Source organism: Phodopus roborovskii, unplaced genomic scaffold (assembly GCF_943737965.1).
Source record: "Phodopus roborovskii unplaced genomic scaffold, PHOROB, whole genome shotgun sequence".
NCBI lineage: Eukaryota > Metazoa > Chordata > Mammalia > Rodentia > Cricetidae > Phodopus > Phodopus roborovskii.
Window position 1 is genome coordinate 17,808,361 of NW_026125052.1, and position 25,538 is coordinate 17,833,898.

Consider the following 25,538-nt stretch of genomic DNA (forward strand, 5'->3'; position numbering starts at 1 on the left):
GAGGTTGGAGCGCGCTCGCTTCTGGCCTCGCGCCCGCGCCGAGGGAGGGGGGAGAGGGGCGCGCGCGCGCACGCTCGCGTCCTCGCTCGCTCCATCCATCCATCCTCCGGTCGCGGCACGCGCGCGCGCTCCGGGCTCGCGCCGCACCCCCCGCCCGGGAGAGGCGGGCTGGAGTGGGGGGCGGGGGGAGGGGCGCGCGGACGGCGCGCGGACTGCGCGCGGGCGGGGTGAGGTGAGGAGGAGGAGGCGGCGACGGGACGAGAAGGGAGGGGAAGGGGCCATGGCCGCCCGGTGAGGCGGCGAGGCGGGGGGGCAGCCCGACCCCCCGGCCCCGGGCCCGGGCCCCGGGGAGAGGCGAGGACGGACCGACGGACATGGGGCTCCGGAGCAGCCGCCGCCGCCGCCGCCGCCGGAGGACGCGGCCCTGAGAGGCCGCCGGGCCCCGGCGCGGCCCCCCGGGCGGGGTGAGTACGGAACGGGGACGGGGGAGGGGCCTGCGGGGGGCGGGGGGCGGGGCCCGAGGCGGGGCTTGGGCCCCCTCCCCCCAGGTCTGGGTCAGCGCCCCTTCCCCTCCCCCCGGGCCGACGCGGAAACGCCCGGCTTTCCCCGGCTTCCCGGCCGGCCCGGGGCCCCCCGGTCTCCCCCTGGCTGGGTCCTCCTTGGGCGGGGCAGGGCCGGCCGGGGAGGGGGCGCGGGGCCTTTGTTAGGGAGCCAGGCCCCAGCCCCCGGGACAATAGAGACACCCTCCCGGACTCCTTTCCCCGGCCGGTCCGGGCTCTGGGCTGGCGGCCACCGAGAGGGGTCGGGACGCGTCCCGCTCTGCCTACTCTCTGGGGGTCGCCCTGTCCCGGCCCGCCGCTGGCCTTGGGCGGCTCGGCTCTCCTCCCCCCCAGTCGGTATGATGCAGCAGCAGTGCCGCAAGGACGGGAGAAGAGCCGCGGCACGGCCTGCTACCCTTCCCAGTGCCCCTGGCTCGTTTGTCAGTCCCCACCCCACTCGAGGCCGGCAGCTCCTTAAACTCGTACCCACCGTTCAGTGGGGCCCCGAACTGTGGGCGCTGTTTCTGAACCCAACGGTGGGGATTTCTGGACTTTGGGGCTCTTGGAGAGACTTCCGGGCTGGTCCTGAGGGAGGGAGGGGGCGATCTAAAAGAACAGGTAAGGGGAGTGCCCACTCCTCCAGTGCTGGCCACGGGGCTCTCCTCTGCTCCTGTTCGTGATGGCTGGAAATGCCCTTTGCCCGTAGGCTTCTGTGGGTTCCGTTCCTTTCCTAGGCTGGCAGGCTTATTTTACGAGAAGACAGTGGGGTGAAGGTTGTAGGGTCTTAGGGCCATTCCTACTTCTGGTAGCAGTACCCCCCCAAGTGGACATCCTGGCTGAAAGCAGAGGTGACTCTGAGAGCCCTTAGGGAAAGGGGGGTTGTCTTGAGGAGTCTGTGCAGTTCTTTGCCACACCCTGTGGGTTTGCTTTGAGGCCTTAGAGTTCCTTCTCCTCCCCCTGCTGCATTGCACCATGGGTATCAAAGAGGGGTTTGAGTTTTGGGTACCTGGGATGAGCTGCTGCCTCCTATAGACCCAGGGTCTGATTGGCAGTACAGTTCAGGGCCTGAGCTTAGGCCTGGGAAGGACTAGGCCACTTCTGGTTTTCAGGCCCTGAAAACCATCAGACTTAGTGATCCGGGGCCTTGGGGAGGGAGACTCTCTGATGCCAGGATTAAGCCCCGGGCTCGGAGGTGGGGAGGGGAGGTGGCAGTCTTTGGAGGTGTCTTGGACTCACACCAACACCCCCACCTCCATGTGTGCAGCCCTGTTGCCGCCCGCTGTGCTATGAGCAGTCAGAGCGCCGTCTCCACAAGAGTTTACAAATGAAAATGGAGGAAATGTCTTTGTCTGGCCTGGATAACAGCAAACTAGAGGTGAGGGCTCGCCACGTGTGCCTCTAGTTCTTTCTCTTGGTGTCTCTGCGTCGCTATATCTGGCATCCATGCCAAATAGGAATTTGGGTAGTCAGCCTTGCTCCTTAGACGGAGTAGCCAGCTGAAAGGACCCAAGGATCTAGGAGGAAGAAAGAACTAGAAAATCAAGGTGGGGAAAGTGGCAAAGAAGGCAGCATATTTGTCAGGGCCAGGACATTTGGCTTGTGAGAGCCTTTCAGTCCCGGGGGCTGCCACCCTTGTGACCGTGGCTATTCTCTCCTGGGGCCCAGGCCATCGCTCAGGAGATATATGCGGACCTGGTCGAGGATTCTTGTTTGGGATTCTGCTTCGAGGTACACCGGGCTGTCAAGTGTGGCTACTTCTTCTTGGATGATACGGATCCTGATAGCATGAAGGATTTTGGTGAGCCTCAGGGCGGAAGGAGAGTGGTCTAGCTCTGCCCCTCTGCCCAGGGGGGACTTGCAGGGTTCTCTAGGAACGGCCCTAAGTACAGAGCCTGGAGCTCCTGTGAGCTTAGGCAGGGATGAGTTTAAAGAGGGCGTGGGACCACAGGTGAGAGAACCAGAGGTGAGGGTACCCTGCCTGCTCTGATCGCCACGCTTCTCCTGTCCCCAGAGATCGTGGACCAGCCTGGGTTGGACATCTTTGGACAGGTTTTCAACCAGTGGAAGAGCAAGGAGTGTGTTTGCCCCAATTGCAGTCGCAGTATTGCTGCTTCCCGCTTTGCCCCCCACCTGGAGAAGTGCCTGGGAATGGGTCGTAATAGCAGCCGAATCGCCAACCGTCGGTGAGAACATCTTTCGGTGATGGGCATCTTGTGCCATCTAGCATGGTGTAGTCCCATGGGGGCAGGTGGTAGGGTGCAGAGAGCAGGCTGTACTCAACCCTCACATACTTCACTATAAAATAATGTGCAGATGTGTGATAACCTTGACCGTTTCTCTTCTCAACTCTGGATAGGATTGCCAATAGCAACAATATGAACAAGTCTGAAAGTGACCAAGAAGACAACGATGACATCAATGACAATGACTGGTCCTATGGCTCAGAGAAGAAAGGTGTTTGGGGATCTGGGGCAGCCCGGGGTGAAGTGGGAAAGCAGGGTTATAGCGTAATACATTTGCCATAAACGGTCTTGATGATGGGGGAAGAATGTCGTTTTTAAAAACATGTAAGTGCTGAGACTGAGAATTTAAAAGTAACTGTGTTCTTTGTTCTGTTGTCCCCCAGCCAAGAAGAGAAAATCAGACAAGGTGAGAGCCGGGCCGAGCATGGGGGAAGTTTGGGTGAAGGACAGATACCCTCCCTTTGGGCTCAGGTCTTTTGACTCAAGTGTGGTGTCACTGGGGGGGGGGCTCTCTGGGTTTGGGAATAAGGCTGGCTGTCTGGTGGGCAGGGGAGCTCCCTCTGGTGGGAGGGAGGGAGGGAGGGAGGAAATATAGGCAGACAGACCTCTTACCGGGGAGGAAGAGCTTGAGGTTGTTTCTTTGTCAAATCTTTTTTCCTTCCCTGGGTTCTCGGCTCCCCCTTATCGTTGCCCTTTCCCCAAAGCTATGGTATCTCCCATTCCAGAACCCTAATTCCCCTCGAAGATCCAAGTCTTTAAAACACAAAAATGGTAAGTGGGGCTAGACCAACAGGGCCACTGCTGCTTGTGTCATCACATGACTTGGGGTGGGAGGGAGGCAGAGGGGGCAGGAGTGCGAGGGAGGGAGGGCCTGTGAGCCTTCTGTCACCCCCACTTCCTCTCTGGTTATTTTCAGGGTTCTCTGTCTGTACCTCTGCATCAAACACCCTTCCCCTTCTTTTTTCTTCTTCAGGGGAACTTAGCAACTCCGACCCTTTTAAGGTGAGCAGAAGCTCTTTTGTATGCCTCTTCCCAGTGCCCTTGTGAGGTGGCTGGGATGCTGACAACTAGAAGAGGTTGTAGGGCTATTTGAGTATTGGGTGTTGGCGTACTTTGTGGGCCCCATCTCCTTGTCTCCGTGCAGGTAGGTTGGAAGGACTCTTAGAAAACAAACAGCAGGGAGACAGGGATGAGAGGGTCCGAGGCTCCGTTCCCACCGCTTTCCTGTGTGTGCGCTCTTCTTTTGCTTCTTTGACCGGTGCCTCTGGTTCTCTCACAGTATAGCAATTCAACTGGGATCAGCTATGAGACCCTGGGGCCAGAAGAGCTTCGGAGCCTGCTCACCACGGTGTGTAATTGGAGGTGGGGAGGATTGGCTTGGGCTAGACAGTGGGTAAAAGTCAGGACTATGAAGGACATAGGTGACAGCAGCGGGAGCCATAGTTTTCTCTGAAAGTAGGCGCCCTGTTCCACCTTCTCTGGGACCAGCGTCTAGCATTGATGCAGAAGAAGCATCTAGTGTTTGTAGTAGGTCCCCTACCTCTCCTTTCAGCTTATGTTCCTCTTCCAGCAATGTGGAGTGATTTCTGAACATACCAAGAAGATGTGCACAAGGTGAGCACAGAAACTAAAAAGGGGGCTGATCCTGGGCCTGGGTCGGGAGTATTCCCAGATTTGAGCAATGGGCCCTCAATCTTAACCCTCCCTTCATCTGATAGGCCTTACTTATTAGGCCGCCATCTGGGGATTCTACCACTGACTCTTTCCCTGTCCCTCCAGCTTCTGCTCCACCTGGGTTCCTGAAGTCCTTCCCTGCCTTGTCAGGGTCTGATCATTCTGTCCCCACCAGGTCACTACGCTGCCCCCAGCACACGGATGAACAGAGGCGAACCGTACGGATTTATTTCCTTGGGCCCTCAGCGTAAGTGACCTTTCCAGAAGGGCGGTGGGTCTGGTTGGTGGTCTCCTTCCCTAACATGTTTCTTTGACTCCTCTTTCCAGTGTCCTCCCAGAGGTTGAGAGCTCCTTGGATAATGACAGCTTTGACATGACTGACAGCCAGGCCCTCATCAGCCGGCTTCAGTGGGACGGCTCTTCTGATCTCTCACCTTCTGATTCAGGCTCCTCCAAGACTAGTGAAAATCAAGGATGGGGTCTAGGTATACAATCCCATTTGATCTCAGGGGCTTTGGGCACTGGGGCACCACCTCTCCCATCACAACTCCACTCATCCCCTGTGCCTCCTCCTCTGCAGGTACCAACAGCTCTGAATCTCGGAAAACCAAGAAAAAGAAATCCCATCTGAGCTTGGTAGGGACTGCCTCCGGCCTGGGCTCCAACAAGAAGAAAAAGCCAAAGCCACCGGCTCCCCCAACGCCCAGCATCTATGATGACATCAACTGACTTGGGTGCAAAGGATAGCCTTTGGCTGAGAGAGCCCTCTCTCCCAACCCCCACCCAGGCAGCATAGCCTGGCATATGGACAGCTGCTGGGGGTTCGGGCTTGGGAAGCTTGGTGGCCCAGGCAGGCAGAGGATCCACTTATGTGCCCCTGGGGGGTGTCAGGGTCCTCTGCAACGAAGCATGACCCCTCGGCGTGCAGGACTCAGACCTGGACATATTATGCCTTGGACATAAGTTTGGTGGGGAGGTGGTTTTCCTATTTATTCTGTGAGTTACTGGATGTCCAGCTAGGCTGGGGGCCTGACCTGGGTACTGTGCCAGGGCACTGCCTGCTCCCCACCCCAGGAACTGGACTAAGCCCTGCCGAGGGGCACTGTGGCTACCCAGGCGGCTTTGGTTTGGAAGCTGAGCCCAGAGGGGGCCTCCCCTGGCTGCCCTCAGCAATGTGAATGGGTCTGGTGCTTGGAGCTGAGGGGCAGGGCTGGTGTGTCCTGTCTGTGTGCAGAGTCCTATCAGATGTTCCCAGTCCCCGGGGTCGGCAGGCAGAGTGCTGCCTGCCGAGGTGGGCGTCCAGAAATGCCTCACAGGGGCAGCCCTTTCCCCTCAGTCCCCATGGGCCTCCTTGGCAGCAGGAGCTGTCCTTTTGTTGTTGGGTGCCAGGAAAGGGCCTCTAGCCTCTACAGCTTCAAGGACTGGGAAGGGGAGGGTAGGAAGAGGGAGCCTGTATCAGAGTGGCCCCCTGCCCTCCCTGCCCCAGGGCTGTGAGGACAGCCCAGGTGAGAGGGACGGTGCTGCTTTATTTGAAATGTTTCTTACCTCATTCCCTGCCCCAGGAAGGGGCCCAGCCTCACCCTCCTGGGGTGGCCCCATGTTCACCCTCCCATCCTGCCCCCTCCCCACCCCTGCCCTGCCCTGCCCTGCTGGGGCAGCCTGAGTTCCCAGCTGCTGCTTGCCACCCTTCACCTTGACCAGCTTTGGTTCCTCTCAGTGCTCCCGCCTCTAAAGCCTGCCCTGTTCCCCCTCCCTTGCCGCTTTTAAGTTATTTATTCTGTACTTGTGGTTTGGGGCTCTGAGGAAAAACCCTAATCTTGTGCCTCTCTCCCTTTGCTAGGAGGAGTAGGGTGGGATGAGAAGGTAGTCTCTGCCCTGGGTTGTCAGTGGAGGTTGGATGGGTGCTGTTGCCCCTCTGTGGGACTGTCATGCCAGGGCACCCACCTACTTGGCCTACATCCTGAAGAGATGTACTGTCACACCTCCCAAGAAGGTGGTATCATGCCTTGGGACTGAGCTGGAGGACCTGGGAATGGGCTGGAGTACAGCTGACTGATCGGGATGGGGTTGACCCTGAGCCAAGTTTTCTGGCACTTGGTATACATGTCCCCTCTCTCCCCAGGAGGAGGCACTCACTCCCACATTGGGTAGCTAGTACCCAGGACTGGTTGGACTTATTTGGGTTAGGGACCCTAGAGGGTTAAGGGAACAACAGAGCTAGGGTTGTAGAACCCTGTCTGGAACCCCAAGTCTCCCCCTGGGGTGGTTCTGATTGTGGCTGATGCCTGGTTACAAATTGGTTTTTAACCCAAGCATTGTGATTATTTTTTAAAAAGTCAAACCAATTTTGGCAGGAGTTAGAATAAATCCTGGAGCCTGGGCTCCTCTGTCCTTGGCCCTCCACAGCCTTCTCCCTTGAGGGGGGGGGGGACTAAAGGGGGAGAGAAGGTTCTCAGCGGCTTCCAAGCACTGGCTTGGGAGCCTGCTGAAGGTCAGGGGAAGCCGGACCAGGCTGCTATCCCTTCAGAGAAGTAGCTGCAGCTCAGGCCAACTCACTCTGTTCTCCCTCCTCTCCCGTTCTTCTCTGGTTAGAGGGAGTAGTTTGGGAACTGGTTTGTCCACAAAAACTTCCCTATTGTTCTTTGGCTCACCCTCAGGGCAGAGCCCCCTGCCCAGGCTGGGTAAGAGATGGGCTTGGTCCAGCAGGGACCCTGAGGGAACAAACCCCTTCTGGGGAGTATGCCCCCCTACCGTGTAGTTGAACAGGGGCTAGGAACTCCCCCCTTCCTCCCTCTAACAGCAGGCTGTGTGGGTTTCAATTCCCATCCTCCCCACCCTGGCTAGGTGTCGTCCGCCCTGTACCCTATCATGTGTCTGAGTGTGTGTGGGGGGGTTCTGTACTAATTTCCATGGCCGGTGGCTTTTCCTTCCATGCATCACTCCCCCCCGCATGCCCAGGGGCCACCCGCCTGGCATTACCGCATGCTGGGGTCATTGGGGGAGGGGGGTGGGGCTCACGCTGTCCTGTGGTCTTGAGATTTTTATTTTTGCATATGTAATCCATCCTGTACAGGTAGCTAACTTTGTAAACGCTGTGTATTCCCGTTGCCCCCATGGCTGCTGGTGTAAATAAACTGCATCTCCCGTTGGTAGCCTGGCCTACCCACCCTCATTACTATGTTACTGAGGGTAGAGCAGACACAAAAGAGGCTCCACAGCCACAAAACGCAATTTTATTCACTTGTACTGAGCCACCATCTAAGGGCCTAGGGGCAGGGCAAGCTATACCCAGAGCTTGTCCTTGGAGCCGGGCAGGACACTGGACTCAGTCCAGTGTTCTCTTGCAGTCTTAGGTCTAGGCTAGCAGCAGCTGTGGCCTGGTCCCTCAATGCTGGGGGCTAGGCCTTCTGGCCCAATCCCCTTCCTAACTGAGCTCTATGTGGGCTATTTGTGGGGGGGAGGGGGAGGAGAAGGGCAAGCAAAGTGCTTTGAGAGAAGGTAAAAGATCCCATTCCTACTACAAGGGTACAGGGAAGAGGTGGCAGCTGGGTGCCTGTAGGAAAGCCAGCATCGTCTTCATCCCTGCCTGTGAATTCAGTTTCAGAAGATCCGCACTCATCTAAGTCGAGGAAGGCTAAGGCCATGCTGAGTTTCCCTGGCAGCAGCCCTGTGGAAAGTTGGGAGGGGACATGCAAGAAACTGGGAAAGGGCTAGGGCAGTGGCCAGGAGGGAAGACCCAGAGCCCAAGCTTCTCACTGAGCTTGACATTTGAACTTTGGGATTCCAAAATCGGGAAGATGATATCCTTGTTTCTACCTGAGTTGTGCTTGCAGAGATATCTGTACCCTGTGGACACCAAGGGAGGCCACACGTTTGCTTCCTGGGTCCCATGGACAGGGTACCCACCATATTCTTCCCATCCCTCCCTCCCAGGTCCTTGGGCCCAGCTCTGGCCAGGAAAGGGGGGAGGCCATGAAAGAGGAAGACCATGCCTTTCATTGTCTCCCGGATGTCCTTATCGTCCATACATCCCAAATACTAGGAAGCTGAAGAAGACTGTGACTCCTACCAAGGAGACAGTGGCAGGTGCTGTGAAGAACTGACGGTAATTGATACGGAAGTACCAGACCACACCCAAGAGCACCACAAACACAGGCACCATGAGGCTGCCCACGTTGACACCAAGGCTGGATGGCTCAGTGGCTGAGGGGGTCAAGGAGCCCGAGGAGCCAGAAACAGCTGCCCCTGGGGGTGAGCGGTGGCAATGAATCACACAGTTGTCGGTAATGTTCAGGGAACTCAGTGTGCGAGCTGGGTCCTGCAGCAGCCGACCCTGGTAGATCAGCTTCATCTGGCTCTCTTGTCCAGGGAAATATTTGCTATAAGGACGAAAGGAAAGACTGGGTAAGGAATGAGGACACATAGACCTGAACCAACAAAGCAGGGCATGGAAGATTATGAAGTCTCTTGTTTCCCCTTAGCAGAAACCAGCTGCTAAAACTCCTCTAGTGTTCTCAAATCTGGACCAACTTTTTCAGGGAAACCAATGCCTGAGGCACAATGCCTGAGTAACTGCTCTCTTTCCAGCCTACTCACCTCTTTAGGGTACCCACAGTGTCCTCTGGCCTGGCCACAGCTAGCTCCTCAGTATCATTGAGGAACTTGAGCCGAACATTGATGAGGCTGGGGCTGGGAGAGAGGCAGGTGCTATCATCCAATCCCAGTGAAGCTTCTGGACGGCTGCTCTCCAGGCCTGCTTGTCTTTTAGGTACACCTTGGATATCCAGAAGATGCTCAAGGCTGGGCTCTGTATCTCCCCTAGCTCCAGGTTCCCCAGTGGAGTCTCCCCCAGTGTCACTGGTCTCTTCAGCCTTCTCATCAGTCCCTTCTGATGGATGGGGGAGTTCAGTTGGTTCTGGAGTGCCTTGGCTTACCAGCTGGTCCACATGCCCCAGGTGGAGAACAGATGTGTCGCCTGCTGACACAATGGTGCCCAGCAATTGGTTGTTACTGCTGTCTGCTACGTAGGTAGAGAGCCAGGCTAGGACCAAGGCTAGAATCAGCACCACCACACCTGCCACCACCATCACCTCATTACCCACACCCTCAATGAGGGTGACATCAGAGAGCTCCATGGCTTGGCTGCTGACTGGGTCCACACTGCAGGAACAAAGAGGGATAGCATCAGCAGGGCCTGAGGGGCTATAACCAGGTTTCTAGTTTGTTTTAGGTTTTGAGTCATGCTGGAGGGAAGAAAAATAGTTTGTGGTGTTGTGCAGGAGAGGCAACCAAACTCCCAAACTGTAGGAGACCCTCAATCTCAAGCTAAGGACTTACACTAGCTTTCAGATTCTGCTCCCATAAAGAACACACAAAGAACACACGTCACCAGGAAAGCCTCATGAGCAATTGTTATTTTTTTCAATTATTTTTTTTTTAATACATGGAGACAAGGTATCTCTGTGTAACCCTGGCTATCCTGTAACTACTGCTCTGTAGACCAGGCAAACTTCAAGAGATCCACCTGCTGCCGCCTCCCTCCTGAGTGCTGGGATTAAAGGCATGCACCACCACACCTGCCTACCTATGCTTCTTTAAGCCTGGAGTTTCTCTAAGATTTCTTAACACAGGGTCAAGTACACATGCCCCTTAAGCAGCTTCAACCGTAGTTGAAGACTCCTTCCTAGGCACTGTGCAGCCAGCCCTGCCAGATTCTCATTTGATTACATCTCACTCATGGCCACAGACCCATGTATGCACAGCTGTCAAGAGAAAATAAATACATTTAGATATATCAAGGACAGATTCAGATCACTTCAAATGGACAGATGTATTGGGACTATCAGCAGATACATGTCTCCTATGATGCCGTTCCGGCAAGTTCTGGGGAGCCACATGGGGCAGATACCGGAAACATTGCCCTCACGGGTCACCATGGGCTGGCTTGGCTCACAACTTTAAAACCACTGCCCCAGCTTACATACCAGTTATCCAGCATACACACCAGTTATCCAGAACTTGGGAAATGATGCAGTAGGATCAAGGGTTCAAGACAAGCGTCCACTACATTGCAATTTCAAGATCAGTTCTAGACCACATGAAGCGGCTTAAGAAAAAAAAAAAAAAAAAAAAAAAAAAAAGCCATTGCCCAAGTAGAAATTACTTGGGGAGATTTCCCAACAAGCTCCAACAATTCTTATTTCATTCTGTCTTGTGCTGTGAAGGTTCTCCCTCTCTCCAGTTTCTTAGAAAAGCATGAAGGATCTCTGCATACTCCTTGGAGTACCTTCCCTTTTCCTTGGAGAACCTACTTTCACAGCTGTCCCTAGGCAAATTGGTTTGGTGATTATCATTACCAGACTATTCTCACAGCACCCATAAAACGTCATTACACTTATAAACTGTCCATCTCTTCATTGACTTCTGGAAGAATCATGCGCAGTTCTCTTTGTACGAAGCTCCCAGAGCAATGGCAGCTCCTCAAAGAATACCGACATTCGAATAATTTCCACAGCCTTAATTTAACAGATTGGCCCTGGAGTCAGGGAAGCAAAAGATCGCGGTCTAGTCCCTCTTCTAGCTATGTAACTTCCAACAACTTTCTCAAGCCTCAGCACTGTCATCAGTAAAGTGGGGTTTAAAATGGTACCTACCTCATAAGGTTGTTTTGAAGATGACGTGAAATCATCGAAGCAAAATAATTAAGACTGTTCGATAAACAAATGATAGCAATTATGTCTCACTCCCACAACCAACCCCTGATGATAAGGTTATGTCAGGAATCGTGATTTACACAAAAAAGGAAACTGTGGTAAAGACAGACGGAAACCGAGGACCCAAGGAACTGCCGTGGGCAGGGGCCAGATAGGACCCCGCGGCTGCCTGCTGCAAGGCTGCAGCTTTCTCCTCAGCCTGGGACGCCCCTGGCCGCGCGGTGTGCGGTTGTCCCGACCCTGCCTTTTCCGAGGCCAAGGCTCTGCGCCTGAGAGATCCTAGTCCCGTGGCAGCAGAGTCCATGAGCTCCCCCCTCCCAGCCGAAGGAAGGGCTTCCGGGTCACGGTCGCAGTGCCCAAGCCCAGCTCCCCTGACCGGTGATGGTTAGGGTCAGGTGAGGGGGGGTCACAAGCCATCCACACCCCTCAAACTTCGGGGCGGGGCAGAGGAACTGGGGGCGGGGCTTGAGGACGCGGAGAGTCATGGGAAACTCAAGAGGGTTTAGACGGGTCCCATTCCTGGATGGGGAAGGAGAGCCTCACCTGACAAAGCCAGGATAAATGTTTTGACTTCGCCAGGACAGTCTCTGCACTCGTCTTTCCGTAGGGGTCGGGGGAGGGGCTGGCAACACGGGATTCTGTCCAGGGTCCTATCTCTTCCGGCTTTCCTCGGAAGCTGTTAACACAGGGACCGGAAGTCCCGCCTCCCCGCCTTGTACTGATGACGCAAGGCTACGTAAGGCGGACTGACGTAAGCGTAACTTTAAAAGGGCCAGGTTGCACGGCGGCAGGAGGGGCGGAGTCATTGTTGGCGGGATTTCGGTCCTCGGGCGGTAAGGCCACGCCCCCGTGGGCGTGGTCCCAGGCCGTTCAGAGGTCAGAGGCGGGGACAGAAGAGGAGGAGAGGCTCGGGGAGGCGCTTGTGGAAGGGGCGTGGTTTCATGCCTAGAAGATTGCCCTGCCAGGCTCTGCTGGACGACCCACCGCTAGGTTTCCCTCTTTCCCTCTTTCCGGCTTCTCGAGCTCCGTAACTAAAGGGATTCATTACTGCTCCGCTAATGCGCACCGGACTCTAATGTTGGGATCCGTAAGGTCTAGTATTTCTGACTTTTAAGAAAGTTGTTACTCGAGGAGACAGGCAAGATGACAAGTTATATAGTCTTAAGTACTATATAGTGAGGAGCTTTGATAACGTTGGAAGGCATTTCAGAGAGACAGAGATATAGAGCTCTTTTAAAAACTGATTTGTTTGCTTGTATTTATGTGTTTGTATGTGTATGCCGTGTGTGTGGTTGCTTGCAGAGGTCAGAAGAGGGCACTGGATCCCCTGGAGCTAGGGTTGCTGGAGGTTGTAAACCGCCAGTCTTGAGTTCTGGGAAGAGAACTCAGATCAGGAAAGAACAGCAAGTGCTCTTAGCCTTCAAATCATCTCTCCAAGTCTCACCCTGGATTGGCTTTTTCTTTTTTTCTGCTAACTATGTAGTAGAGCAGCGGTTCTCACCCTGTGGGTCATGATCCCTTGGGGTTCCAACGACCCTTTCTCAGGGCTTGAATATCCAACATCCTGCATATCAGCTCTTTTTATTACTATTCATGACAGTAGAAAATTATAGTTATGAAGTAGCAACGAAAATAATTTTATGGTTGGCGGTAACCACAACACAAGGAACTGTATTCAAGGACTGCAGCATTAGGACAATTGAGAACTGTTGTAGCAGAGGAAGACCTTGAACTTCTGATCTTCCTGTCTCTGTCTCCCATGAGTTTAACTCAGTGTTTACACGGATCTTAACTTGTTGGTCATTTTTTTAAAAATATATTTATTATGTATACAGTATTCTGTCTGCATGTTTGCCTGCTTGCCGGAAGAGGGCATCAGGTATCACTACAGAAGGTTGTGAGCCACCATGTGGTTATGGGTAACTGAACTTAGGACTTCTGGAAGAACAGCTAATGCTCTTAATCTCTGAGCCATCTCTCCAGCTCTGTTGGTTATTTTTTTTATTATTTTTATTCTGTCTGCATATCTGCTGCATGCCAGAAGAGGGCACCAGATCTCAGGATAGATGGTTGTGAGCCACTATGTGGTTGCTAGGAATTGAACTCAGGACCTCTGGAAGAGCAGCCAGTGCTCTTAACCTCTGAGCCATCTCTCCAGCCCTGTTGGTCATTTTTTAAAATGTGAAAAAAAAATGGGGGGTGGTGGTTCAAGACAAGGTTTCTTTGTATAGCCCTGCTTGTCTTGGAACTCTGGAACTCATTTTGTAGACTAGGCTGGCCTTGAACTCACAGAGATCGGCCCGCTTCTGCCTCCCAGCTGGATTTTTATTATATTTTTAATGTGGGTGCTGAGGATCAAACTAAGGCCTCATACTTCCATTTACCAAATGAACCATCTCCTTAGCCCTTAGGATGACTAAAAAAAAACTTTCTAATATTTTTCCTTTTACCTGTTTATGCTATAGTCTTTATAAAACAAACCTAGGATTTGGGAGGATGGCTCAGTGGTTGCTGCTCTTCCGAAGGACCTGAATTTGATTCTGTAAACCACCTGTTACTGGCTCCAGGGTATCCTATGCTGTCTTCTGGTGTCTGCAGGTATCCCCCACCTTGTGCTCTCAAACACACACAGGAATTTAAAACAAACAAACCTGGAGCCAGCAAAATGACTCAGCAAGGCTCCCGTTGCTAAACCTATGACCTGGGTTCAATCCCCTGGACCCACACGGTGGATAGAGAAAACCTGCTCCTGCAAGTGGTTTTCTGGTGCACACACACACTCATAACTAAGATGTAAAGCCACCCCTAAATTCTGTTCTTTTAATATTTCATGTTCTTTGTAACTGAAAAATCTTTGCCTATAACAAAATGAACACACATAGTCCAATATATCTTTTCTTAAAAAAAACCAAAAACAAAAGTAGCAACTAGGTATTTTGTGGTTTTAAAGCATACTAGAAGAGACTGCACTGGCTGGGGCCTGCCTACTGTAATGGGGCAGAAACTTCAGCATTATTCCCTGGAGTAAGGTTCCCAATTCAGGCCAAGGACTGGGGAAGCCTTCCTTTTCTTCTAGAACCATTGGTTCTCAACTTTCCTAATGCTGCAATCCTTTAATTCAGTTCTTCATGTTGTGGTGACCCCCAACCATAAAATTATTTTTTTCATAAAATTATTTTTGTTGAAGTTGGGTGTGGTGGTGCCCATCTTTAATCCCAGCACTAGGGAGGCAGAGACAGGCCAATCTCTGTGAGTTCAAGGCCAGCCTTGTCTACAAATGGGGCTCTAGGACAGCCAGAACTATGTAGAAAGACCCTGTCTCAACCCTCCCTCCCAAATTATTTTCTTCGATACTTCATAACTGTAGTTTTGCTAGTTATGTATCAAAATGTAAATATCTGTGTTTTTTGATGGTGACCCCTGTGAAAGGGTCTTTTAACCCCTAAAGAGGTCTCAACCCACAAGTTGAAAAGACTGTCTTAGACCTTTGGCCTTGTGGAACTAAAGTAAAACCTCCATCCAGAAACAGGTGGTTCCTACTCTGCTGAACCAGGGCAGAGGCTGTCGTGTGCCAATGAAAGGAATCTGAGCAGACAGAACTCTCAGGAGGCGGGAACTGGCCAGAGGCCCCAGGAAGCAGGCCTAGGGCTCCTGACGTGGCTCTACTGGGTGATGCCAGCTGGTGACTGAGAACCCTGATTCCCAGCAAAAAGGTCAGATAAGCCCCTCTATTCCCTCTTGGGATGCCTACCACAAGGCTCCCGTTTGGGGGGGGGGGCTATAGCTACCACAAGGCTCCAGTGAGGTGTGTGTGTGGGTCCTATGACCTTTTTCATGTCACCAGAAACACTTGAACACTTGTTCAAGGCAGAAAATGTGGAAGCCCCAGAAGAACACAGAGGCGAATACATGTTGAGTAATAGCAGCTTTAGCCCCACTCAAACCTAACAATATGCATACATTTGTTCTGTGCACAAATTATTTATTGGCATTCATGAAACTGATTTGCCTTAAAAAGCCTCCTCCTACAGGTGAATAGTCATGCCTTTTCCTCTCTAAGACCAGAATAGGTACGAGATGATAGCCTTCTAGCTTTCTGGGCTCCAGAAACCATTCTAGAATGACTGCCAGTTAAGATGCCATGTAACACTTGGGTGTAAGGGACAATACATCAAAAATGTCTCAGGTGGCCAGGTGGTGGTGGCACACACCTTTAATCCCAGCACTTAGTAGACAGAGGCAGGCGGATCTCTGTGAGTTTGAGGCCAGCCTGGTCTACAGAATGGGTTCCAGGATAGCTAGGGCTGTTATATAGAAAAACTCTGTGTCTTAAAAAAAAAAAAAAATCTAGTATCCATTCAAGACATGGCTCTCATTAAGAGATATAGGTGTGCTAGGTGTTGGTGGCACACACCTTTAATCCCAGCACTCAGGAAGCAGAGGCAGGCAGATCTCTGTGAGTTCCAAGACCAGCCTAGTCTACAAGAGCTAGTTCCAGGACAGCCTCAAAAAACAAGTAAACAAAACAAATAGAAAGAGAGATAGAATTATGGCTGTGTGGTGAGACACTTGCTAGGCATGTACCAAGTCCTGGGTCCTTGCCTAGTGCTGGGAGAAAAACAAGGAAGCAGCCCTTCCTTTGAGTTCTCTCCAGAGTTGGGCTGGGAAGAAGGCAAAGAAGCAGGGTACCCCTACCCCCATGTCCCAACAAGATCGTCCTAGCTTTGAACTCACAATTCTTCTGCCTCAGCCTCCTTGGTGTTAGAGGTACATGCTATCAAATCCAGCTAAGGGCCTGTGACTATGAAAGCCGCTGAGTATGGGTGGCAAGGGAAGACTGCCCCTGGGGTCAGTTGCTGTAGCCTGGGTGGATAAAGAGGCCATCTACCTACTCAAACATGAGAGTGGTAAGTGGGTGAAAGGTTTCTTTGGGGACAGGCTGAGAAGGCCTGAAGCTCAGTGGGTGGCTTACAGTGTCAGTGGAGGGACAAGCTGGTCCTGCAGGGCAAGCAAAGAGCAAAGGGAAGGGGCAGTGGTTGGTTTTGCAGAGCTGTGTGTAGGAGCATGGAAGCAGAAGTGGCCCGCTCAGAGCTCACTGGATTTGTCCCTCTACCCGCAGCAGCAGGTAGTCTCTGAGCAGTGGGGGCAGTGGGAGTTGGGCGGCCGCCTGCCGACAGTCGCTACCCAACTGAGCACGGACAGCCAGGCGGGCCAGGTGCTGCAGCCGTCTTGGCTGGTTTTCCATGCTTAGGGCTGAGCTGTAGAAGGCTTCATGTTCCTAGGCCAGAAGAAGGGAGGATCGGATGATTCAATACCCCTGATTTTGATAACCCAGTGCCATGTATTGGGGACTGGATTCCAGTGACCACTCCCACCCCAGACTTGCTGGTAGAATTTAGACTTGCTGATAAATGGATGGTTGTCGACAAGGGCTGGGCAGCATAGGAGATCCGCCTGCGCTGCTGTATGCAGAGGCCTGGAGCCCAGGGGTTTCACTGCCTACCCTCTTCTGTCCAGGGTCTGTCTTCCCTCTTTGAAGCTGTTATTGAAGCTTGAAAGGAGAGGCCCCTCTAGCCCACTAGGAAAAAAAAAAAAGCTTGGCCCTTGGAGTGAACGTACCTGCCACAGTTCTGGGAGCACGGCCTCCACCCAGGTGTCACAGGCAGGAACACATGGATAGGCATTAAGCAGGACTTCCAGGGCCCGAGGAAAGTTAGCACAGTGTTTCAGCTTCTGGGAATCAAAACAAGGGCCTAGGAGTTCCATGCTGTCCCAACTAAGGCAAGCCCCAGGCTGTCTAATATAAATCGCTATACACACACCCTCATGTTTCCCGTGCCTCGGCTTGCCCCATCCGCACATACCCCAAGCTCCTGGCCCTAATTTCCTTGACTCTTATCTTCCTTTGGACACCCTATCTCCTCTGCCAAGATGGGAATGGACCTCTAGACCGAGGGAGGCTTTTGATCTCCTAGCCCTTCTAGTCAGGGAAGGTCTGTCCTAGGCTCCCCCTTTCAGTTGAGTTGGTAGCTCCTTCCTCAGGCCCTCCCAGCGCACCTCAGGGTGAACAGGTTGGGCCCCGTAGTCCAGCAGAGCTGCAAAGAGGACCTCAGGCTCCCAGTTGGGGGCATCTTGTACCGCTTGCAGAGCGCAGTCCATGGGTGTGTGGCCTGCCCCATTGGTGACTCCAGTGCTGGCCCCGTGGCACAGCAGCAGCTCAGCCAGGCCTCCACAGCCATTAGCACAGGCGTTGTGTAGTGGTGTGTGGCGCTTGCGACCTGCAGCCCGAGGATCAGCCCCGGCTTCCAAGAGCTGTCGCGCTGCTGCCTCGTGCTGTCGGCAGCTACCTGGCCCCTCTGCTCCAGCGCACGCTGCGTTCAGTGCAGTCTCGCCCTGGCTGGTGCGCAGACCCACGTCTGCACCATTCTCCAGGTAGAGAGCCACGTGTTGCTCCAGGCCACGAGCTGCAGCCACATGCAGTGGTGTGACTTCGCTCTCCCGTGATGCCACATTCACAGATGCTCCAGCATCTAACAGCAACTTGGCGCACCTAAGGACAGGGTGCAAGGCCCGGGAAAAATCCTGAGGACCCTAAGGCCTGCTTTTACCACCCTTATCCTTCCCACACCTCTGCTTTGAGGCCTGACCTCGTGTCCCCATCTGATCACAGAAACTCTACTACTAACACCCAGGTTATGGGGCTAGTAGAAGCTGCCAGAAGCATCTTCAATTTTCAGATGAAAAAGTTAAGCCCCAAACAATCTAGTGGGGCAGCCAAGAGCACAGAGATAGCATTAATAGATGTGGCAGAATCTGGACTGAACTGGCTTATGAATTTTGTGCGAGGTGAGAAGCCCAGGCATCCTAGGCAAGCTATCGTTGAGCCACCTCTGGCTTCTGACAGCATCAGACTCACTATGCCACAGAGAATGACCTTGAACTCCTGATCCTTCTGCCTCTTTGAACTTGCTGGGATTACTGGCATTCACCACCATGCCCAGTTTCTGTGGCACCAAGGATTAAAGCCAAAGCCCCATGCATGTTTGCAGGCAAGCACTCTACCAACTGAGCCACAACCCCAGCTCCTGATCTCTTAATGTTTTGATGGGGCAAGATTTGGAAAATCCACTCCCATGTACACGTGGAATATTAATGTGTGTTAGCAAAAACAGAGGACTACTCTCCCCAAATCTGCTGTGTTTACTTGGTCCAGCAAAGCATTTGGGGGCCTCCCTACTGTCTTTTCCCTTACAGAAAACAAACAAAACATTTTAGAGGGAATCTGTTTCATAGTCTCTGAATCCCTGGAAAAATTACAGGCCAGCACACCATTATAGTAAATGTGCTGCTGCCTATCACGGTGACAGAACATGAGCTGAACTAAACTGCCAATGAAACAAACCAATAGTCATTTACAATGGAAAAGAACAATAGCAGCTGCTGGAAGGGCACAGGCAGATCACTTTGGTGAAGTCCTAAGTAGAGATCCATCCCCCAAGTACAACACAGATCACCATACAAGTGCTCAGTGGCCATGAAGTGGAGTGAACGCTGCCTTTGACAAACTACTGAGTGTAATGCTGCAGTAAATTCTAATTGTTGGCATGTTTTGACTTCTAAAACCAAATTACGAAGCACTTTAACAAGCTCCCTTCTTGTTACGTTTAAAAGAACAAATTCAGAGCGAAGATGCTTGTATATAACCACCTGGAGTTCAGTGTTGTCCTAAGAACCAGAGAAAGGGTGGTAATTCTGGTTCTTCAATACCTGGCCCAAGCTGGCCAGGTACTATATATAGACCAGACTGGCAATCTTCCTGCCTCAGCCTCCTGAGTAGGGCCGGCAAATTTAGATCACTTTGAGGTCTTTTGCTGATCTATAGCTAGTGAGGACAGGCCTCCAGCTGTTGACTGTCAGGATTTTGAGTCCTTGGACCTGCCAGCTGAGTTTGTTGAACTGATTTGTGAAAGAGTAGGTACCACCATGCAGGGAGTCCCTGACACTGTTGGCTTGTGAAAAGTGAAAGGACACTGGTGTGACAGCTCATGCTTGTAATCCCAGTGTTTAAAAGACTGCCCAAGCCGGGCGTTGGTGGCCCACGCCCTTAGTCCCAGCACTTGGGAGGCAGAGGCAGGTGGATCTCTGTGAATTTGAGTCCAGACTGGTCTACAGAACAAGTTCCAGGACAGGCTCCAAAGCTTCAGAGAAACCCTGTCTCAACACCCCCGCAAAAAAAAAAAAAAAGACTGTCCAAACCTGGTGGTCAGGAACACCTTTAATCTTAGCACTTGGGAGGCAAAGGCAGGCAGATCTCTGTGAGTTCAAGGCCAGCCTGATCTACAAAGCAAGTTACAGGACAGCCATGACTGGTACTTTGTTGAAAAAACAAAACAAAATGGTCCTGCCCTAGCCTGGTGGTGGCAGCAGAACAGATCTCTATGTGTTGGTCAGCCTAGTCTACAGAGCATGTTCAAACAAAAAAGGTTGGCCCAAGAAGATCACTCAGGACTTGGAGGCCAGCCTGGACTACACAGTGAGACCCTGCCAACAATAAACAAATAAAAACAGGATGTAATTCAATTAAGATAATAGTTGCCTAGCATGTACAAAGCCTGGTTCTGTGTTGGAATCCCAGCACTTACAAGGTAGAAGTAGGAGCATGAGTTTAAGGTTATCCTGTTCCATGCTACATGAGATTCTGCCTAAAACAAAACTAAATAAAAGCAAAACTAAGCGAGGAGCAAGGCACAGTGGCACACACCTGTAATCTGAGCGCTGAGGAGGCAGAGGCAGGAGGATCATCAAAATTGCAAGGTCAGTCTGGCATGCACAGCAGGTCCCAGACCATCCAGATATACAGAGAAAGACTTTGCTAAAACCAAATACAAAATCAATTTTAAAAATTAACTAAGCGGAGCTGGGCATTGATGGCACACACCTTTAATCCCCGCACTCTATGGAGCTACAGAGCTCTACAGAGCGAGTTCCAGGACAGGCTCCAAAGCAATACAGAGAAACCTCGTCTCAAAAAACAACAGCAGCAAAATAAATAAGTGGGAGGAGAAAGCTGAGCATAGTGGTGTACACCTGTAATACCAATACTCAGTAGGCAGAGGCAGGGGGATCAAGGGTGTGTGAGGCCAGCCTCAGCAACATAGAGAGGTTCTGTTTCTAAGAAGGAGGAAAGCCAGACACAGTAGTGTAACCCCAACTCCAGGAAACCTGACACTCTACTCTGGCGTCTGCAGGCACCTGCACACATGTACACACACACACACACACACATACACATAAATAAAATAATGAGGTCTCTACCTCTGTGTGAAAACATAAAGACATGAGGTCCTTTATCTACAACAAAGCTTTGTCGAGTCATCCTTGTCACTAGGCACATGAGCTGGACACAGACACACATGCATCCCCCACAAAACCATCCCAGGCCATGGGCACCTACTGCAAGGATTCAGGAGCTGTGCAGAGGTGCAAGGGGGTCATACCGTCCTCAGATTGCACATTAGCCTTAGCACCAAATGTGAGCAGCAGCCGAACACAGTCAGGTTGGGCTTGGGCACAGGCCTCGTGCAAGGCAGCATGACCTCCAATCCGGGCATCGAGATCAGCCCCCTGAAGGATAAGGTGCCGGGCACAGTCTATGTAGCCTCTGGCCACAGCGATGGTAAGAGGTGCTGTGTGCTTGGTCTTTGGAGTCAGCACCCAGAATCCTGAGGAGAACAGGCAGTACTGTAGGACTTTGTATGGGGAAGGAGGATGGAGAAACTGTCTTTGGATGACAGTGAACTCTGGCCTTCCCTGGCTCTAGTTCACTGAGCACCAATGGCCATGCTGTAACTGTGGCTAGGGGTTCACTCAAATCCTGAATTAGGAGTACACATTGGAAGAGCCTTTTTAAACACCTTGTCAGTCCACACTCCTCAGCACTGGAAAACAAGGCAGAAAATTTTACATAGTATATGTCAGAAAAGTTGATTAAAACCACAAAGGTGGCCGGAAAGCCATGGCACACGCCTTTAATCCCAGCACTCAGGAGGCAGAGGCAGGTGAATCTACAGAGTGAGTTCCAGGGCAGCCAGGGATGTTGCACAAAGGAAACCCTGTCTTGAATAAGGCAAAACAGGGGCTAGAGTGATGGCTCAGAGGTTAAGAGCACTGCCTGTTCCTCCAGAGGTCCTGAGTTCAATTCCCAACACCATATGGTGACCATCTGTAATCAGATCTGGTGCCCTCTTCTGGCCTGCAGAGGTGCATAACTTAAAAAAAAAAAAAAAAAAAAAACCACAAAGGCAGAAGAGAGCAAATGTGCAAATCCTTAGGAATTTCAGGGTCTTTGACCCTTTGTTCTTATCTGAATTTGGAGCTGGTAACTATGCACAGGAGCTGGTAACTATGCATAGGAGCTTGGAAGTGACTACAGAATAAAAAGAGAAGCTTGGTGATAACACTGGTCCTTTCCTGGAAAGAACTGGCCTGACTAGTCAAGAACTTAAAGGATACAGGTGTGTCTATTGAAGTACCCTGTTGGCATGGCTGGGAAGTAAGGTCACTGTTTCACTGGATCTTGGGTGAAGCATAATTTCTTTTCTTTCTTTCTTTCTTTTTTTTTTTTTTTTTTTTTTTTTTTGAAGCATAATTTCTTACTGAAAATTGGGATTTAATCTCTGTTAAGTATTTGGTTAGCTCAGTCAAACTTGCTAAGGTGGGAGACACCCTAGAAAATTTCTGTCAAGCACATAAAGGTCATCATACTGCAACTCAAAACAGCAAAGGGACTTGCCTATGTGTGGGCTCTTAATACCATAATCAATCAATCAACAATCAAAATGCAAAAAAATCAAAAAGGGAAAAGGGGGCTGGAGAGATTTCTCAGTGGTTAAGAGCCCTGGCTGCTCTTTCAGGACTGGTGTTCAATTCCCAGCACCCACATGGCAGCTCACAACAGTCTATAGCTCTAGTTCCAGGAAATTCTGTGGGTATCAGGCACAAACATAATGAGCAGACTTACATGCAGTCAAGTCACCCATATACATAAAATGAAAATGTAATTTAAATGCTGGGTGATGGTGGCACGTGCCTTTAATTTAAACCAGAGGTAGGTGGATCTCTGTTCTCTGTGCATTAGAGGCAAGCCTGGTCTACAGAGCAACTTCCAGGACAGCCAGGGCTATTACACAGAGGTGCTCTTATGTACCCTGCTCTTGCATGTGAGAATTACAGGTTTGAGGCCTTTGATGTGCTAGTCAGGTATTCTACCTAGCTAACACTGAAGTTTTTTTTTGTTGTTTGTTTGTTTTTGTTGTTGTTTTTTTGTTTCTGAGACAGGATTTCTCACAGAAATCCACCTGCCTCTGCCTCCTGAGTGCTGGGATTATGGCGTACACCACCACTGCCTGGTCACTGAAGAATTTTTACAGCTGAAAAATAAACCATTTGCATGTTAGAAAGGCAAAGAGTCTCAACAATTAAAACAAAAAATTAAGAAGGGACCCAAATTCACCATTCCATTTGGAGAATAGTTATATAAATCCTGGTACATCTATGTGCAGCTTTTGAGTATTTTGTGGACTTAAGGTTACTGACATGGAAGATGTTACATGAAAATAAAAATCAGCTTACACTATTGTATGTGTCCAGGTATGGTGGTGTATAAATACAATCCTGTCACTCAGGAGCATGAGACAGAAAGATCCCACGTTCCAGGCCAGCCTGGGCCATATAGAGACATCCTGTTTCTAAAAAAATGACAATGACAAATTGAAGAGGACCTGATGGGGCAAGCACATAGTCCCAGTTACTCCAAAGGCTGAGACAGAAGGGTCACAAGTTCAAAATCTGCCTGGGCTGTGGAGTGAGTTGAAAACCAACCTGGGTTACTTAGCAAGACTCTGTGTCAAAATGTAAAAAGCTGTGGGTTGGAGCACAGAAGCAAAGACAGTGCTTATTAGCACTCAAACTATGGTTCAGTCCTACCACCCCAAAATAAAACTAGACTGGCGAGATGGTTCAGCAGGAGGTACGTGGGTCTTCTCCCTACCCCCAACTTCAAGAAGTAAAAAATTTGCATATGGATTTCATAAAAATTATCTTCTATAGGAGAAAAACCATAGGAAAAACATGAACATACATATTTATATATATTGTATATTCTATATATGTATATTCTTTATATATACATATATATATCAGAAACATGAGAATTTCTATATAACCAATATAGTACATACAATTGTTTGTTAAACATTTATAATCTGTGTATGTGTTATATAACATAACTTTTGGAGGCTGGGTGTGGTGGTGCAAGCCTTTAATCCCAGCATTCAGGAGACAGAAGTGGGTGGATCTCTATGAGTTAAAGGCCAGCCTGATCTGCGTAGTGAGTCCCAGCCAGACCAGCCAAGTACACAGTGAGACCCTGTCTCACAACCACAAAAAACCAAACCCACACTTTGCCTCAACTGTTTAGGAAGGAGCTAATATGGGTGGTTACGATGGGCAGCCCACTCCAGGGTCTTTAGGGAGAAGTAGGGTCTGGGCTCTTCCCTTCCCCACACCCACACCTGCCCCCACGCTTCTCCCCTTTCTGCCTCCTAGGTGGTACTCCTTACCCTGCTCTGCTGACCAGGCCAGCTGGTTGCTCACAGTCTCCACAATCATGTTGGCGGTCTCTTCATCTTGGAAGAGGATTTGAATCTGCTGTAGGTCCCCAGAGAACAGGGCATTGTGGACAGCTGGGTCTCGGCAGGAGCGGCGGCTCCTGGTGAGTCGAGCCTGGGGACTAGAGCGGAACCTCTGGCTTTGACATCTATGAGCAGCAGCCCGCCTCCTGTCCTCCCATTCCAGCCACTCTCTCTGTAAGCGGAGAGCACGCTTTGTGGAAGATGTGAAAGGGAAGGTTTCCCCTGCCATGGCGGGTTCAGGGGTCTGGGCAGTGCCACCTAGATGGAGGATTGTTCCTTGTCCCAGCTAGCACCCTTGCTCTGGGGAGCCACCCTGCCCCCGTCCTGGTAAACTGGAGAAGCAGCTGAGACTATAAATAGGCCCCTCACTGCATTAGTAAACAGTTTGCCTAGAGTCATGATCCTAAAGCAGAATATTGGGCGAGCCTCTGCCCTTACTGGTACCCTCCCATTGGTCAGCAGGTCCTCAGTCAAGGTCACTCCTGGACCCCACTTCTCTGACGTGAGCCCAGGGAACCACTCTTGCTATTCCGAAATAACTGCAAGGGCTGCAAGCAGGTACTGCACTTTGTAGAAGTTCAGGCACGCTCACAGCCGCCTCTACTCAGATGACCACAGCCAATGAGCCAATACAAAGATCTGCTCAGTAAATGAGATCACCTGAGATGGTGATTTTACAGACTTAGGGAACTTAAGTCTTTTTTTTTGGGGGGGGGGCATGTGCAAGGGGCCATGGTGTTCCATGCCTTTAATCTCAGCACTTGGGAGGCAGAGGCAGATGGATCCCTTCGAGTTCAAGGCCAACATGGTCTGCAGAGTGAGTTCCAGGGCAGGTTCAGAGAAACCCTGTCTTGAAAAACCAAAAAAAAAAAAAAAAAAAAAGGAACTTAAGTCTTAAAGTAAAATTACCAATTACCAGCTCAAGATCACATAGCTTGTGAGGGCAGGGCAAGGAATGAGACTTTAATTTGACTCCAGGGGCTACTACCATGTGGGGTAGATAGGCAGGCAAGCCTTTCCTGTCTCCACATGCCCAAGCAGGACATAGGCTCCACTTTCAATGACTAGTTTTTTCCTCCCAGGTTCTAAGAGGACTCACATGCCTCCTGTGGTGTGCCAGGGGGTTGACCTTGGAACTGGGCACTTTCAGATTGTGCACCCATTCACCCTATTGAGGAAGTGGCTGTGCTTCCAGGAGCCTCTAGGGGGGGAATGAGGCTGTGAAGGCACACCAGCGGGCCTGACTGGTAGAGCAAGGTGGGGTGGGGGCGAGCACGGGATGGGATGTCAGCCGGCATCTGCCTCCTGTCTCAGCAAAGCTCCTTGTGCCTGCTCCCACCCTGACTTTCCAGCATCCTCCCCCTCCTCCGAGTCTCTCACTTCCTTCTGGCCACAGTCTCTTCCACATTCTGTCACCAGCTTCAGTTCAGGTCCCCAAAGCCTTCAACCTGCATCAAGCCAGCCTGTGAGTGTCTCTTTCTCGAATCACATGGCCCTCTGCTGCCTGCCAGAGTCACCTGTCCAGAAAGGTCACTTTCCTTGAAAACTTTGCAGTCTGGCTCAGGTCTTCCATGGAAGTCCCAATTCCCTGCTCTGGCCTCACACCACCGGGCATTCTCACCATGCTCTTGCCCTTCCCCACTGTCCCAGTGGCTTGGAATCTCCTACTCACTCATC

At 51.4% G+C, this 25,538-nt stretch overlaps 3 protein-coding genes across 10 annotated transcripts; 1 reads left to right on the forward strand and 2 right to left on the reverse strand.

Moving 5' to 3' along the window:
• Positions 1–315: 315 nt before the first annotated feature.
• Atxn7l3 (ataxin 7 like 3) lies at positions 316–7,608 on the forward strand. 7 transcript variants are annotated; one of them, XM_051178278.1, is made up of 13 exons: positions 316–464; positions 1,804–1,914; positions 2,205–2,337; positions 2,551–2,722; positions 2,896–2,993; positions 3,166–3,188; positions 3,487–3,553; positions 3,699–3,784; positions 4,062–4,130; positions 4,353–4,396; positions 4,632–4,703; positions 4,784–4,941; positions 5,037–7,608. In XM_051178278.1, the coding sequence occupies exons 2-13, from the start codon at positions 1,864–1,866 to the stop codon at positions 5,183–5,185; spliced, it is 1,122 nt and encodes a 373-aa protein (XP_051034235.1). In that variant the 5' UTR covers positions 316–464; positions 1,804–1,863; the 3' UTR covers positions 5,186–7,608. The 7 variants fall into 7 exon arrangements, with proteins under 7 accessions (XP_051034235.1, XP_051034205.1, XP_051034213.1 ...); XM_051178248.1 differs by lacking the exon at positions 316–464 and adding an exon at positions 587–1,075; XM_051178256.1 differs by lacking the exon at positions 316–464 and adding an exon at positions 588–1,075 and having other exon boundaries at positions 3,508–3,553.
• An 823-nt stretch (positions 7,609–8,431) lies between these two features.
• On the reverse strand, positions 8,432–11,853 carry Tmub2 (transmembrane and ubiquitin like domain containing 2). 2 transcript variants are annotated; one of them, XM_051178316.1, is made up of 3 exons: positions 11,713–11,853; positions 9,053–9,616; positions 8,432–8,835 (listed from the first exon to the last, which is right to left on the reverse strand). In XM_051178316.1, the coding sequence occupies exons 2-3, from the start codon at positions 9,589–9,591 to the stop codon at positions 8,472–8,474; spliced, it is 903 nt and encodes a 300-aa protein (XP_051034273.1). In that variant the 5' UTR covers positions 9,592–9,616; positions 11,713–11,853; the 3' UTR covers positions 8,432–8,471. The 2 variants fall into 2 exon arrangements, with proteins under 2 accessions (XP_051034273.1, XP_051034264.1); XM_051178307.1 differs by lacking the exon at positions 11,713–11,853 and adding an exon at positions 11,110–11,347.
• Positions 11,854–16,239: 4,386 nt separating this feature from the next.
• Asb16 (ankyrin repeat and SOCS box containing 16) lies at positions 16,240–24,267 on the reverse strand. The gene is made up of 5 exons (XM_051178342.1): positions 23,790–24,267; positions 20,624–20,891; positions 17,227–17,719; positions 16,789–16,902; positions 16,240–16,447 (listed from the first exon to the last, which is right to left on the reverse strand). The coding sequence occupies exons 1-5, from the start codon at positions 24,088–24,090 to the stop codon at positions 16,262–16,264; spliced, it is 1,362 nt and encodes a 453-aa protein (XP_051034299.1). The 5' UTR covers positions 24,091–24,267; the 3' UTR covers positions 16,240–16,261.
• Positions 24,268–25,538: the final 1,271 nt, after the last annotated feature.